Consider the following 16,403-nt stretch of genomic DNA (forward strand, 5'->3'; position numbering starts at 1 on the left):
TAACACAAAACGAACCGCATTTACCTCAGCGCTGACAGGTGCGGCCCCCAACACCCCTCCCCCGCCCCCCGCCGGGTCTGCCCCAAACGGCCGCTCTAACAGCCACCCAGAGGCCCGCCGACCCCGTTACGTAACCCAGCTGGCAGCCGCCGCCGCAGACAAAGGCCGGCGGACACAGCCCCCCGGCCACCAGCCCCCACGGGAACCGCTTCACCGCCGCCCCCTTCGCCAGCCCCCCCGCCCGTCGGGACCGCGCACCCCGCCGCTGGGGCACGCCACGGAGGAAAACGGGGATGGGGGGGGGGGTAGGGGGGGGTGTGGGGGGAGAGGTAGAGGAGGGGGCGCCGCGGAGCCGCCCCCGCCCCGCCCCTAGGGCGCCTGGGGCCGGCAGCCTCGCAGTCGGATTGGCGGGGAGCGACGCCAATCACGCCCCCGGGGCGACCAGTGGCGCGGCTTTCCCCGCCTCCCCCGGGGCGGGGCGCGCGCGCGGCGGCCGTCGCCGCTGTCGCTGTGGGGGCGGGGAAGGGAGGGAGGGAGGGAGCGAGCGAGCGTTGCACAGGAGGGTTGGGGGCGCCTCGCGGCTCCGGCAGGGCAGCGCGGCGGCGGGCTGTGGCTGTGGCGGCGGCGAGCCCTGCGCCTCTGCCCGGGCACCTCCCGGCGGCTCCTTCCCTGGCGGCCGCCCCCTCTCCTTCTCTCTCCCCGCCTCCCGCTGCGAGTAGCCGGGGCCTCCTCCATGCGGGAGAAGAGGAGGAGGAGGTGGGAGCTGCTCGCCGGCCATCCCCGGCGCCCGGCAAGTCGGAGTCGACCCGCCGCCGCCGCGCCGCTCCTGTCGCATCTCCCCACGGCGCGCAGCCGGCGCTGAGCCCTGCCCGCCGCGCCGCCCCCCTTCCTTCTGTTCTCCCCCCCCCCCTTTTTTTTTTTCATTTTTCCCCCCTTTGGTTCTCACCCTGGCTGCGAGCAAAGTGTCTTCATGAGCGCAGAGGATGTCCGGGAAGCACTACAAGGGGCCTGAAGTCAGTTGTTGCATCAAATATTTCATCTTCGGCTTCAATGTCATTTTCTGGGTAAGTGGGCCGGTCGCACGGCGCTTCGTGTCTTCCTCTGCCACCTTTCTCCTCCTCCCCTGCCGCCGCTCCCGGGCTGGGCACGGCCAGAAATATAAACTGAGGGGCATGTGAAAGCGGAGCCGTGGGTCGTGCGTGACAGTTGGGCGCGAGGCCGGCGGTTGGGGGTTTGAATGGGGCTTCGCGCGGGGTGGGTCGCGCGAAGCCCCGGGGGTGCCGCCGTCTCAGCCTCCTCCCGCCCGCCGGGCTCCGGGGAGCCCTTCCCCGGGTAAGTTGGCGTGCTGCATTCCTGCACCTTCGGCGGCTGCCGATGCCTCTTCCCTTCTGGACCTCCTAATTGCTTTTGTTGTAGGTGTGAAGAGGGTTTCTTGCCCCCCCCCCCCCTTTTTTTTTTCCTTTTTTTCTCCTCTCTCCTTCCGTCCCCCTCGTCTGCTTTGTGGTGGGGGAGGGAGCAGCTAGACACCCAGGCCTGGAGAACGAACTGATCTGCGTGTTTTTGTGCTGATATCCCTGTTAAATAAAAATAATAAAAAAGAAAAGAATCACAATCGAAGTTCTCTGAACAGTGCTGTTTAAGGCAATGATTGCACAATGACGAGGTTGTGTATGGCACGGGTTTATTATGATTAGCTATTACCACGTAGTAGTAGTAGCAGCAATGATAGGATGGAGGAGGGAGGAAACAGTATTCCCACCCACCCCTGAAGTGCAAGCCCATGGGAGGCTTGGTTGGGCATTTGCTTGGATTCCTGGCTGTGCTGCTTGATCTCCTGAGTGCACAGTATCTTCTTGCACCATTCTAGCACTGGCTGTAGAGTAGGCAGAACTGTATAGTGAAACGTAACCTGCATATAATAGTATTTCTAGCATCTTCTCAATGTGTTGGATTTGAAAGAGAAGCGGCTGGTTTTGGATGTATATGCCAGATTTTGTAAGCACAGAGGGAGGGGGTGAGCATTCCCCCCCCCCACATAAATGATGAGGTTTTAACACTGCATAGAATGTTAAAGTTGGGTGAAGGCTTTTAGATGTACAATCCCCCTCTTTTCATGAGATATTCCATTTAGCAATGAGAAACATGCACAAACCCAGGTAGGGTGAATGTGTTTTTGAGGGGCTTTGAAGGCACGTTGAGTACATATCTGGTATAGTCGCTTTTTTGGACTAGAAAGTGAATTGGGGGGAAAAAAACCCCAAACCACCTTGAAGTTTTATGGATGAAGGTGGGGAAGAACAGAGGAGAGAAACCTTCTAACCAATACTGAGCTTGTGATCGTCACCTTGGTGAGAATAGAGGATGGTGGTTACGTAGCTAGCAGGTATTCGTAGCTAACCTCATGTCTGTGTTCCTGGAAAGTAAAGGTGCCTGAAGAGGTTGTTTTGGAAGGATGGGAGTTTTGATTAATTACACTTTTATACTGAAATACCTTTCCTTAATCAAGAAAGTAAGCTGCTAGAGCGAAGTTGACTGTGTTTTTATGTCAGTGTTTACTTGGCTAAAGACTGACCTGTGGAGATGAGTGGTTGCAAGCTTTGTAGTATTCTGACCCTACAGTAGCTGTTTTTATTGTACTGTTCGCTCAGCTTTTAGTGGTTGAGTTTGCCATGGTTCTTTTCAATTGTCTGTTTTTCCATTTTGATTCCCCGGACATGTGTTGCTGTGAATACAGATGTTTTTCAGCAGGGAACAGAGTAGTGTGAGGAACAGTTGTGTTGCCCTGTCCTTGGACTACAAGAGGGAGGACAGGTTATGGTGAAATATACATAAACATGTTATCTTCCTCCTTCAGCCACTGTTAGTCTATAAGAAACTACGTACCCTGTAATTTCCTTCATCTTATTCTCTGAAGGTTAATGTGCGGATGGTGCAAGTGGGGAAGACGTATATTTTAGGTATTTTGTGGCTACTTGTTTTCTTATTCCTGAGCTGTTGAAGCTTATGCAGCATAACTTTTGCATGATGGCAGATGTTCCTCTGTTGTAACTGAATGGGTTAAAGAGTATCTCTAGGCCATGTGGCTTTATACTGCTGGAATGCTAATCTAAAGACCTCAGTGTATTGCCCACTCTGCCGTTTGCTTGATGTGTGGCCCCTTTTGCAAAATGCTAATCATCTCATTTGTGTCCTTGGCTAAACTTCTTGAAATCCACAGAGACAAAGTACTTTTCTAAGAGTTTAGTCATTTCTTCAGAATATTGTAATCTCTTTATGAGGAAGCTTGCATTTATTACCATGTCTCTCATGATTTGGAATGAAAACACAGGCAGTTACTCTTGCAGAATACATTTTAATTTTTTTTTTTACTGAATTAATAGCAAACCCTTCAATAGTCTATCATGAAACTGGGCCAGAAAAGCTGTAAATGCAAATTGCAGTTTCGGTTGGCTGTTCACAGAAAGTGATAATCAAAAATAGTCACTAATATAGTCATTGTAAATAGATTGAAATGATGAAGAGGTCATCATATTAACCCCATTACACTCTCCAGGGGTCTTGCGAACATGGAGATGTGTAGAACACCTTTGTTAAAACTTCTACCTGAGCATTATTATGTAGTGCTCTTAACACAACCTTTTAAAATTTTAATGTAAGCAAGCAGGAGAATACTCTCTATTCTGCATCATAAAACAATGGACTAAAAATAAAGAGAACTGAGTTGGAAGAGTAATGGTTTTGACAAGAAAATTGTCAGTGCCTTGAGTGGAGGAATACTGTAGATCTGCTGAAATTATGTGGGGAATGATTGTACATGGTACTTAAACTGAAGATACTGCAAAAAATCGGAAGTTTTATATGCCACAGCATATGGGCAAAATAAATTTTGTCAATTTTTTGGTTTTGTGCTGGTCTGTTTTTTCTTTCCTTAAAAACCCACAACTGAATTATTAGTATAATGAATATGGGAAAGTTGCACTCTATTGCTGTATATGTAGTTGTAACTAAAGGTGACAGTATGTTCTTTAGGAGATAGTTCTCAGTCTTGCACCACCCCAGATAACATGTTCTTGTCTAACTATGTGTTTCATACTGTTGTAGAAGACAACATTATCTGCTGAGTCTATGCATAATTCTAGGTATATTTGCAAGCTTGTTTTTTTTTTTTTTTGAAATTCAGTACTAAAGTTGGTAAATATGCTGGAAGTGTTTGTTCAGAAAAACTTATTTTATGAGATTACTATGCTCTTGTGGAAAAGGAAAGCTTGTTTGGCAGTTGCCAGAGTAAGATTTAGGAACTGAGACCAAATAGGCACAAATACATCTAAATCAAAAGTTAGAACTCAATATTATGCTTCTGTTTCCATTGCTCAGTTGACATTCTTCTGCTGGTTGTTCGTTAGGGCACAGACCTGTGCTTTAACTTGACTGGCATAATGCCTTTGTGAAATCTTCACATTATGTTTGCTACCTTTCTAGGCTGGTGGAACAGACAGTGCTTTTTTATGAGCCTTTATGTCTTTGTCTAGGTAAACCATAATATAATCTGATTTAGATGAAAGCTGCAGCTGTAATATAAGGTAACAGCAAACATTTTTCTGTAGTTGGAGAAAGCAAACAAACAATGCTGCCTCCTCCCCCCCTTCCCTCTTAGACTTCCATGTAGAATGATGTGAAAGGTACAATGCAAAAAGTAAAAGTAGGCCACCTCGTTTCCCAAAAGGCCAGAATGATTTCCCCTTCTTTCCCTTCTGCTTTTGCAAGACATTTTTAAGCTGACTTTTAATTCCAAGAACTGTTTTAAATTGCTCTCTGTGCTTTATTATACTTGATGGGAACTGTGGATATATACTATTGTTTAACTCTGAATTTCAATCCACACTTGATTCCACTGACCCTAGCCTAATTGGAAAGATGTATAAAAAGCACTGACACCTCAGAAACCTTTGGTCTATCTCATGATTCACCGTAAGTTGTGAGATACGCTGCAATTATGATACATCAGCATATTACAAGTCATAATTTGTGTTTTAATTTGCTTGACATCTGCTGGTTTTGATGGCAACCATATGGGAGTCTAAATAGTCTTCTGAATGACAGGAAGATAGTGGAAAGAAAACTGAATAAGGTTATATAAGTGTGTTACAGGAAAAGTGTTGGAAAAGTGTGCTGACCTTTAAGGGACAGCAAATAGATTGTTCATTAAATTTTGTACATTGTTGATAGTTTGTTTTCAAAGGGGCAGAAAATAATTTTCTGATGTCAGCTGGTTTTCAGATATCCACAAGGAAGTTTTGGTTATGTAATTTTCCCTTGACACAGTGGTTGGGAAAAAAAAAAATCAATGTGAAGCTAGTTCCATGCAATTATCAAATGCATTCTGTAGCATTTTATCTTGAAAAAATTGCATTGGGAAGATGCCCTTGCAGTGGAAGTGGAAGCATTCTGTTCACTCTCGCGCACTTTTATGGTATTTTTTTAAAATTTCTTAATAGCACAGAAAACTTAGCATTTCATAAGTGGTCTTGCCAGAAACAGAACAGTGCTTGTCTTGGGAAAATACACAACTGTTTTGTAACAGTGAAAGGCAGTGATGTAAATATGGATGAAATAGATGCATTGTTGTGAGCTTGGGATTCCTGAATTCCTCAGTGTCTCTTTCAGCAGATGTAGCCCCAGTCTTTTAAATGCATATAAAAGTATAGTAACTCTGCTGGCTCCAGGGGACTTGCTTAAGATTTGTAGAGGTCATTCTTGGAATAAAAATTTCCCTTGCCTTGCCTTCCCTCCTAACTTTGTGGCAGGTTGTATCCTTGGTTATACAAAAAGAAATAGATGAGGAACACTGATGAAGCTGTTTCCTTTCTCCTAAGTATTTGTTTTGCCAAAGCTAGGTGTTTGTAAATATGTTATTGTTTTAAGCTATTTGATGTTTCTAGTTTATAAAAGATTGAAGAAGCATAAGGCCACAAGAACTAGAAAAAACTAATTGTGATTAATTGTGCAACTTCTCACATTTGATGTCAACATACTTCAGGTGAATATTATTGGAACTGTCAAATGCAGCTTACATACTTTTCTTCTGTGTTAAAGATAAATTTGGTCATTTTACCAGTCTTCCACCTTGATTGAATTGTCATAGTAAGTTTTACCTGGTGGCACATCTATCTCAAAGTATGAAGAGTTAATTTTGAATCTTTAATGTCCCAATCAGAGAAAAGCCGATGCATGTGAATGGCACCCAGCGTACAGGCAGCCCCAACAGAATACTGCTGCAAGTGAAACATTTTATGAATATTTGTATGTGCAAACCCAAGCTATCATTGGTCCTAGTCCCATCCCCCTTGTTGCATGTTGATAATGTGTTCTTAATAAAGGCAACAGATCCACATTATGTAACATTGAATTTGAAGGTGGACGTGCTACTTTAATTCAGTAAAACAGTCTTTTTATGATAAACTCTTTGGCATATTTATTATGTATATACATATTCAACTACAGCGTATGATATAATAGGCACAAAAGGACTGGCACAAAATAATAGGCACAAAAAACCCACTGCTGTTGTGCCTGTAGATAGGGCGCCAAGGCACCGTGAAGAGCAGAAACAGCTTTCAGGGCTGGGCCCTTCCTTGTGGGAGAAGGAGCCGGACGTTTGCCTTCTCGGCAAGAGGCTCTGCCGCGGCCGAGCGCCATGAGATGTTGCGTCTCTGGGAAAGCACAGATCCCCACTGCTCTTGTGCCTGTAGATAGGGCGCCAAGGCACCGTGAAGAGCAGCAAGAGCTTTCAGGGCTGGGCCCTTCCTTGTGGGAGAAGGAGCCGGACGTTGAGCTGAACTGGGGAAGAAGGGCTTTTTTTTCCCAAGCGGGAACCCAGAAAACATGTTTTTTTGGGGAAAAAAAAAATCAGGTGGTGCAATAGATGTAGGGTAATTTTCAAATGGAAAATGTGGAGGAGAAGGTTGTTGGGTGTGTTTGTTGTTTGTTTGTGGGGGTTTTTTTGGGTGGGGTTTTTTGTGTGTGTGCAGTAGAAAGAAGAAAAATGTAAGGAACTTCTCTGTCTTCTTCAGTGGACAGGAGTTTGAAAGTATGTCTGTAATCTGTTCTTAAAGAACACTCTCTAAAACCTATTACAATAATCCTGAAGTACTTCTTAGCAAACTTTAATTTATTTTTTATTCCTCAAACTCTGTAAGATGCAATAGTTAATGATTAGTAGAGGATAAGAAACTTGGGCTTACAGTCAGTGAAACAACACTTCCTTTTCTTTTGAGCTCCATTCCTACAAATAGACTTGTTGAAAATGCAGTATAAACTGGCACCAGGGCTACTACAAGTTATACATTTGGAGCAAGAAGCTGATGTGTTGTTAAATGCTCAGGCTAGGTACTTCAACAGTTTATAGTCCATTAACCAAGGACAGTAACCTGTGAAGATTTTCTATAAGCATTTAGAATATAATGTTTTGCTTCTAATTAAAACTGGAGGTGAGAGAGAATATTTTTGACCCAAAGAAATCTCCTGACCTGATTCTGCCAGTTATGGAATTCCAATCTTAAACTATAGTTCTGTGGGATATAATCAGCCTTCATACTTAGCTTTGCCCAAAATATACAGCATGTTTCTCAAATGCATGGCTACTAGCCTGTCAACAGGACTGTAATTGTTTTATTGATGTAGGCAGGAGCAAGGAGCTGAACAGCTCATGAAGTAACCCAGCTCTGTTAGCGATGACCCAGAAGTCACTGTCAGCATTAACCATTAAAGTGCCTTCCAGTATGGTAATTTTTTTAACTCTTCAAAATACCTGACTTTTTCATTAGCTAGTGTTTCATAGTGACTTTGTACTCTTGTACAGTTTCCATCTTTTTTGCCATTAAAAATTAACAAATATTGTTGCAATGCAAAAAAGAAAGAATTAAAACAAAAAAGCTTATCTATTTTTACCAATGTACTGAATTGCATTCCTCTACAGTTTTACAGTGCAAAATCCAGGAAAACATAGATTATTCTTTACTGGTTTGAGCCCTAATTTGTTTCTTTTCCGTTGTACTGTTGTACGGGTTTGGAAAACATGACATTTTTTGTGATTGTGCTGCTGTTCCTGCCAAAAAATATCCTCCCTTGTGTATCACAGTGGATATAGATTTCTACTGATTTCAGCAGGACTTTGTACAGGTCTAAGGGTTGGTATGGGTGGATGTTACTGTTTGCACAGTGCTCTGCGTAGCCACTTCTGTAATGTACACAAAGATCTAGGACAGTCCAGCCTTCCCCTTACACTGGCATTTAAAAATGTCACTAACACACTGAGGCTTGTAGTCAGGGGTGCATGATTTGGTATCAAACTCTGACTCAGTGTGATCTCATATAACCTCCAGATGGCCTGACTTGGGGAGATGCTAAAAACAGTCAGATCGTAGTCCTTTAGCTGTGTAAAATAAATGAGGCAAATGGTAGTAGCAGTATTTATTTTAACACACATCAATCTCCACATCAGATTCTTCAGCTAATTTTTCAACTTTCCAGTTGCTTTCCTCTGGACAGCATTTAGAATAAGTATTTCAGCACACACAGAGGATCTTATGAATGAACTGTCAATTTCCCACAGAACTGGGAAAAATCAATATGCCTCTTCCAGGCCTTGAAAATCCCTCTGCTCACAGTGAAGGCTCCATTACACCAAATAATATTGAAAATAATTTCAAGCAAAGTTCCTGATGTATGGTGATGGAAGATTTTTTTTTTTTTTTCCTTCTTTTTGCAACGAGGCAAATACATATTATGAAAACAGTTTGTATACCTATTCCATACCTGTTGCCATCTGGTTTTCTCAACAGCAAAACTTCTTATGGAAAAATCAAAGAATTGTAGGAACTTCTGTCTAAATATGTTCTTTTTCTCCTCAATAGGCAAATAAAATTATTTCTAAAAGTGTTTGGTGCTTCTTTGTAGTATAGTATTCAAAGAAAGATTTAAAAGGAGACTAGATATGTGAAATATTCTGGATTCATAGAGGCTTCTGTTTTGTTTTCCTGAATAGTGTTAATGAGTTAAAACCTGAGTATGTCTACTGTCATAGCCCCAGTAAGCTACTGTTACAGGGTAATGAGTATGATATAAATGAGACTGCAAGGATGCTTGTAATAATTCAGCCTACTGGGTGTTTCCTAGCGTTAGTAGCTTACATTTAATGAGAGTCCAGCTTAATTTACTTTGAATTAGGGGCAAATCTTCCATGACGCAGAACATTATTTTATGTCAGGACTTTGCGTCAAGAGGGCAGGCTCTCAACTGAGCTCTGGTGCCCCAAGCAAAGATGCAGCAGCACTGTGTGTGCGATGTCACCCCTAGCAGATCTACCTGGTATCTGGCATTTTGTCAGAGCCTGCATCACAGGTTCTCCCTGTCGGACACCTTTGCTTTATGTACCCATGTGTAGGGCATATATTTACCTTTGTGAGGCTAGGTTCTCTGTGCTTCCCTCTCACTGAATTGCATCTCTTCTGCTGCATTCTGTTTTCCAACCAGCTGTGATTAAAAAGAGCTTGAAGGAGCTTCCCTCTATGTGCTGTAAATGGTTTATACATAAAAGCAGAGACACTGAGGAAAAAAGTTCACAGATAATGTATGGCAAAGGTTTTGTTGCTTCATGCCATGCTTCAGTTAACCACGTCACCTTGTGGAAGAACTCTCTCTTAAGTTTGTCTTTGCAATGCCATGTGGTTAGAGTGTTTCAGGCTGGAGAACAGAATTTGGAAAAGGTGACAATTCAAAACATTGGGTCCTACCAGCTAACGAGGAAGAGGGTCAGCAAGTATCCTGGGCCACTCTCAGCTGGGAATATACTGAGGTGTTCTACTATGCACGAAGCGAGGGTTTCAGATTTTAATTTCAACTTTTGCCACTGAAATATTAAAACAGAAGAGTTCCCTTTTCCATGTGGGTAAAAGATAGCATTCTGTAAAAGTTATCTTCCTGACTGCCAGTTTACCTGAGTATATGTCTAAAGGAGTAAGTGTGAATTCAGTCAGTCCAACAATAATTAAATATGTAATTAAAATAATTAAAAAAGAAGAGGAAAAACTTTTAAAATTAGAAGCCCTGTTTTCCAGGGAGTTATGTAATTCATTTCTAGATGAAAATTCAGCCATCTGACTTATGTGAAGGCTACAAAAATATGTATATATAAAATATGTATGATTGCAGTTAAAAAATAACTAAGGTCTAGTTTTTAATCAATGTTTCTTGATATCACAAACATCCTCTTGTTTCTTTCTCTTTCTGTGGACATCCAGGGGGATGTGAAGTTTTGATGCTCTCCTAAGAGTCTAACTCAAATTTTCTTTCCTCTCTGAATGACTGGGAGGACCTGTTTCCGTAGCAGGGTCACTTCCTGCCTTGGTTGTGGTGATGGTTTCATGACTGCATTTGGTGTGCTGCCTTGCAAATTCTGGTGTCAAAATGAGAGCAGGGGGCTGAGGCTGGCACAAGGCTGCAGAACCGAACGTGTTAGTACAGTTTCAGAAGACTGATAGCAGTCAGTTACCAGATTAGACTGAGAACTGTCTCATCTGGGTCGATTTCTACTGACTTGCTGTTTGGCTGCAAGAATGAAGTGTGGGAAGATGGTAGGACTGTCTCCTCCCTTCCCTGTATAGATCAACCTAAAGTGATTGTACAAGCACAGCCTGTTTCAACTCCAGATGAAGTGGTTTTGGACTGTGGAGTACACAGAGGCATCAGACATGATGCTGTGTTAATAACTAGCTCAGTCTGGTGAGGACTACTAGGTAGACATATGTGCTACTTGGGATGCTCCTCCAGTGCACTCTGATGTCCTCTGTTTTAGTAAGATTTATGTTTGTTATCTGTCTTCTCCTAATTGCTCAGTGATGTTGGAGAAAGAAAGAGCAGTGACAATCTATCAAGTTTATTGTAATGTGAACTTAATTTGAACTTAAGTTTAAGTGGAGACCTCCATCATCTACCTCTCTGGTTTCTTTTCCTTCCCATAAACATTATTCCAAACACCATGCTACGCCCTGTAATGAGGTACTTCATTGGAGTGGCCTACTGGAAGGGGTCGCAAATGATCTCTCTGAAGAGAGTTCGTCATGATTATCCATTCCCAAGTAGTACCCTTTTTGATGGCTTTGTTGCAAACAAAAGGGTATTATGTATTTAATGTTGGAAATACGTTTATATATATTACATATATGCATACATAGTTATATATATATTTATGTAGAATAACACTGTATTTAAAAAAAATTAATTCCTGACTCACTAGAGCAGATGTTCATTGCCTTATGTGCCTAAAAGCAGGACTTGAAGGGACTGGAAACCCATCTAACAGCTGTCACGTTCAAAGAAGGACTTCTTCTACTGATCTTCCTCTGGCTGTATTCTGCTATTCTGTTGCTGCTGGGACCTCTGGCATGGTCACCAGTAGTGTTCCTACTTCAGCTATGTGGGACTTAGTGTGGTTTAAAAATGTTACTTTCTTTTACTTGGAAGCAGTCTCCTTCCTCTTACAAGATGTCCTGTTCTGAAGATAGGCAAAACTCCTGCCTGGGTAGTCTAAAGGCATGTGGTGGCATCTGAATCTGTGTTTTATTCTGCAGGATCTTTTCCATGCAAGTAACTAGTGTGTTTGACACAAGAACACGAGCCATTTACATTTTTACATGGTTTACATCCTTGCTGGCTTCTGCTCTCTTTCATTTTTCCTAAACCACTCTCATACCTGTGGGAGAGGAAGTAGCTTCTGAGCAGGTGCAGTTAATAGCTTTGCATATTAAAGAAAACCAATACCAGTCTTGATGAGACTGATCCTGAAGGGTTCTTGCCACTGTAGCCGGTGAATGAGTTGTGGCTCCCATCTGGCCGTTTTTGTCTTCTGTTGGAGGTACTCTTCTATGCCCCATAGATTCATGACCCTATCAGCTGTTCTGCAGAGGTGCTAACCTCTGACCGAGGCAAAAGAACAGTTGTGGGCGACAGTAGCTTTTGCCTTCAACTTTTCCCCATCCCAGAACTTTGTGCGTGGGTAGGATTTCCAGTGAACTTGCTATCATCCAGTATTTCATATATTATTTTAAATGTCGTGTCTAGTAAATAACAGTGATGATATCCTCAACTCCACTGTTACTTGCAGTTTACTTGTCAATAGTAGCTGATTACTGCCTGGATAAATTACCATGCCTCTTGTAAATACCTGATTCTTGTTGGTTTTGCCCTCCTTTCAGTTTATGCTCTACTCGAGCTTGCAGAGGCTGTTCTCTGTTTCACTCTCCAAGGCAGCCCTTTTTGTGTCTCGCTGTGAGTCTGTGCCAGTTCTTACTCCTGTCACCTGGAATTGAAAGCTCAGCTGGGTTCTGTGCTCTTAGCCCACAGGATCCTCTGTGTGGTCACTGCCATGCTCTGAGAGGGCTTTCTACAGGGCCAGTTTGCTGGCTCTGTTACTGGAGTCCAGCCACCAGTCCACAGAAAAGTGGGAAGAAGTGAAAAAAAAACAGCACTGGCTTTTTTGGTACCATTTTTATAAGGCACTTGTTCCTACTTGACAAGCAACTTTTTTTCCATAAACGTGTGCCTTTTTTCAGTGTAATGTGCAAGCATCTCCTTTTGAAACAGCAAGCCTCAGTGTAGGTGCAAGACCTCCCAAATAACACCTGCAGAGATAATCCTTCTTTAGTTGATGTTTCAAACTATAAGGCTGGTGAATGTCAAAACTGTACATACAACTCTGGCTCTGCTGTAAAGAATTTAACATTTTAGATTCATAAACAATTGCTGCAGGACTGAGCCATGTAGAACCAGGTGAGGTGGAATGGATGGGGTCTATGGTAGAGACTAGCATGGTCAGCGAAGATTTGAGGGATGTGCTGTGTCTCCTGTTTGAACCACATGGAAGCCTTACTGCTCTTGGAGCGCAGGGTCTCACTGATGTTGCTTGAGGCTGGAGTACAGGACTGAAATTTAAAGAGGCTGGTGGTTGTTGCTGCTGCTATACTAGTTAGAAACATACTGTAAAGTCCTAAGTATTTTAAGTTGAGAGTTGGTGGGACTCGTTATTTTGTACCTTTGGAGACCTATCAGAACTTCAGTGAGTACTGCTATTTGTTTAAATCTCCTTAGTGTACTAGGGTCAGATTTTCATTTACTCTAAAAGGCTACCTTGTTCCAATATGCCACTGTCACATGTCCTTAAAATGACTGCAGGTGATATTTATAGAGCAAGGTAGAATAATTTTGGTGTACCTGTGTTGTCAAAATTGTTCATGTGAGCAGTATTGGACTCCTAGCTTGAGGAGTTTGAAGGACTTCACAAGTTGGAAGGGTGGACTTTGTCTGCATTGTGGGGTGGGATTGGACTTCTGTGTAAATGGTGGTGAGAAGAGAAACCTTTAACTTTTCACAGAAAGAGCAGGAGTGGAATACACCCCTTGTTCATAATGCAGAAGGTATTTAACTTTGAGAATGTAATCTTCTAAAAGGGAGAAGGTAGTCATATTTTGTCTGAATAAAACCTGCCTTGTTTTCTATTCCATCTCTGTGTTGCCTTCTGGGTAGATATTTTTCTGCAGTTATTGTTATGAAAGTGCCTCTTTGGGAGCTCTCTTGTCATTGTTTCACTCTTTTTTTTTTTTTTTTTTTTTTTTTTTTAAACCAGAGTAAAGTTCTAGTAGCAACTCTCCAGCTTGAAAAAAATCAAACACAAAAAGGCAAACCAAAACAAACATGTACATAAAGACATTTGAGAATTCACAGAAAACAAACTGCGGATCAATTATTAAGTGCCTTCCCTCTCCCTCATCCACTTCCTGATGTAGTATTAATTTTGAATGAGCCCCCTGCATAGCTTGTCTTCATCCACTTAGGGTATAGAGCACAAAGGCTTTCAGCACTGTAAAGGCTTGGGCCCTTGTTACAGGCCTCTGCATGAGAGCAGCTCCTGTTGACTTCAATGGAAATCACTTGGTGGCAGCTGCATAATTGGTTTTCAAGCAATGTCTTTTAAAAAAAAAAAGAAGCGGGGGGGGGGGGGGGGGGAGGTGTGGGGTGTGGAGGTGTGGGAAATCCCAAAGAGGTTCTCCAAACAAAACACTGAAAAGACTTTCAAAAGAGCTAGAGCAATTACTTCAGTTGCTTAAGTAGCTAAGAGCTGACAAAAAGGGTGATACACTAGTCTAACCAAAAAAACTCAGGCAGAGAACAGTGGAGCCTATCAGGCAGTGTTTCTGCTAGTTTGTCTCTCAGAGTAAGCATCCTGTCTGACCATTTTGATGCTTTAAATGAAAACTTCCCCTCAATAATAGGAGCTATATGTGACTCTAATACTTGTAGCATTGAGAGAACTTAGCTATTGAAACACATGGAGTTCATCCAGAGCAGACAATTGCAACTGTGTTCTCTCTAGTTGTAGTCGTGTGCTTGTATGAAATAGCTTTACCTGTGCTGAAATATCACTTAACAGTGGTTTCTGCAGGCTGTGTGCCTTGCCACCAGTCTGGGCAGCAAGCTGGTTACCACTGTTGTTTTTTGTAACTAGTGATGCATAGTACTGTATTGAGTACTGAGTCCTGCTTTTGGCAGACATATACATAATAGCAGCAACTTAATGATAAATCTGTGTCTGATGGAACTACTAATGCTCATCTGTTAAGTACCACTACTTCTGTGGTCTACCATTAGCCACATAAGAAATCACCACATTTTATTAACGGCTTCTGAACTTTAACAGCATCTTAGGCTAAAGATAATGGCTTCTGCATGAAATATGTTCCATTACTGCTAATGGTGTCTTATCGAGTAAGCTAGTGTGGCAGGTAAAAGAATTTCTGTAAATAAAGCATAAAAGAAGCTATGTATATAAATCAAGCCTGAAAATCAGTTTATAGCTGAATGGAAACTGAACATCTCGGACTAGTTTTGTTTATGCTTTGGTGATTGATAGAGAAAAGGTAGAAACAGTCTGTCTAAATGCAGAACTTGATGAATATTGCATTTATTTTCTACTCTTAGATTGTTTCAGCAGTTTGTGGTAACGCAATATGAGTAGATAGTTACAGTCTGTGCTACAACCAGTGGTTTCAATACTATTAAAAGTAAACAGCAAAAAACACCTTTCCTTTTGCCTTTAAGGAAGGCTTTAAAGAAATGTAAAACTGCCTCATATTGATGGCTTTAAAAAAAGAGAAAAAATCAAGATTAACATTCCCTGCTTTTAGACTCATTATACCACCAAGGGAGATGAGGAACTTCTTTGAGCTATTGCACTGAATCCTTAATCTGCTAGATTGTCATGTACCTTCAAACCTTCAAATGAAACATTAACCTACAGAGCCAAAAATTGCTCCAAGGTTGTGGAGGAGATGTGCTGAGCCTTGACTTTTGACTAGAAACAGTGCAAAGGAGTTCCCTAAAGGAAAGAATCCTGCTCTTTTTTTCTCTAGTGTGTGATGAAACAATGTATCAATGCACCTACAACTCTACTAATAAACAAATTGAAGATAACTTTTAATGGTAAGGAATTGAAAAAATGTTTCTTTGAAGATTGTGTAGTCTCGATTTCTATTAACTTTGTGCGTGTCGACAACTTTTAAATACCTAGAACACGTCTCTCTTTTTTTTTTTTTTTTTTTTTAAATACATTAATGGGCTGTGTTCTGTATGGTGTGAAAGATGGGATAAAAAGGCATCTTTTTGAATATTCTTTAATTTCCAGCTGGGGTTCCATGCAATTTGAAGGTTTGATGGTTTTGTCTAAGAGGGCATTTCAAGATGGTGTCTTTGCCAGCAAAACCAGCTTAAAACAGATTGCATGCCAGGGTGCAGCATAAGGTACAGCTTCATAAACCAACTGAGGGGCTGGTGAAGAGTGACATGGGAGGAAAACAACTCCACTCAGGTGGGGATGTGACCAGGGGAACTCAGTAGACCATTTTGCTACTGAAACAGCTAACAGATTTAACTGCCTTGAGTTAAAGCTGTGTGGGGTTTTTTGTGAGTGCTGTCCATGTCGAACACCAACCCTGCAATTAATATTTGGCATAATTAGTGATTTCTGTGGACAGACCAAATCTGAAAAAACCACTGTAGACTGAACAATGTCCCTTGGAAATATTTCATCTTAATTAGCTTTTAAGTCTGTGGACGTCTTGTCATTTCCCTATCGTTTTCAAGGTCTAATACCTTTATCATAGAATCATAGAATCATTTAGGTTGGAAAAGACCTTTAAGATCATCGAGTCCAACCATCAACCATGCCCACTAAACCATGTCCTGAAGTGCCTTGTCTACGTGCTTTTTGAATACCTCCAGGGATAGCGACTTAAGTTGATCAACACCAGGCTGAGTTAGGAAAGCCGAAGTAGTGAAAGGTATGTTGAAATCTG

The 16,403-nt window shown here is 42.1% G+C and overlaps 1 protein-coding gene across 1 annotated transcript in view; it reads left to right on the forward strand.

Annotated features, from left to right (window-relative positions):
* Positions 1 to 941: 941 nt before the first annotated feature.
* The window catches only part of TSPAN5 (tetraspanin 5), an 83,780-nt gene continuing 68,318 nt past the window's right edge, over positions 942 to 16,403 (forward strand). Inside the window, exon 1 of the mRNA XM_052775974.1 lies at positions 942 to 1,064. Coding sequence (XP_052631934.1) covers positions 984 to 1,064 — 81 coding nt within the window. The 5' untranslated portion in view covers positions 942 to 983. The remainder of the gene's footprint in view (positions 1,065 to 16,403) is intronic.

The sequence above is a fragment of the Harpia harpyja genome, chromosome 2 (assembly GCF_026419915.1).
Source record: "Harpia harpyja isolate bHarHar1 chromosome 2, bHarHar1 primary haplotype, whole genome shotgun sequence".
NCBI classification, from domain to species: domain Eukaryota; kingdom Metazoa; phylum Chordata; class Aves; order Accipitriformes; family Accipitridae; genus Harpia; species Harpia harpyja.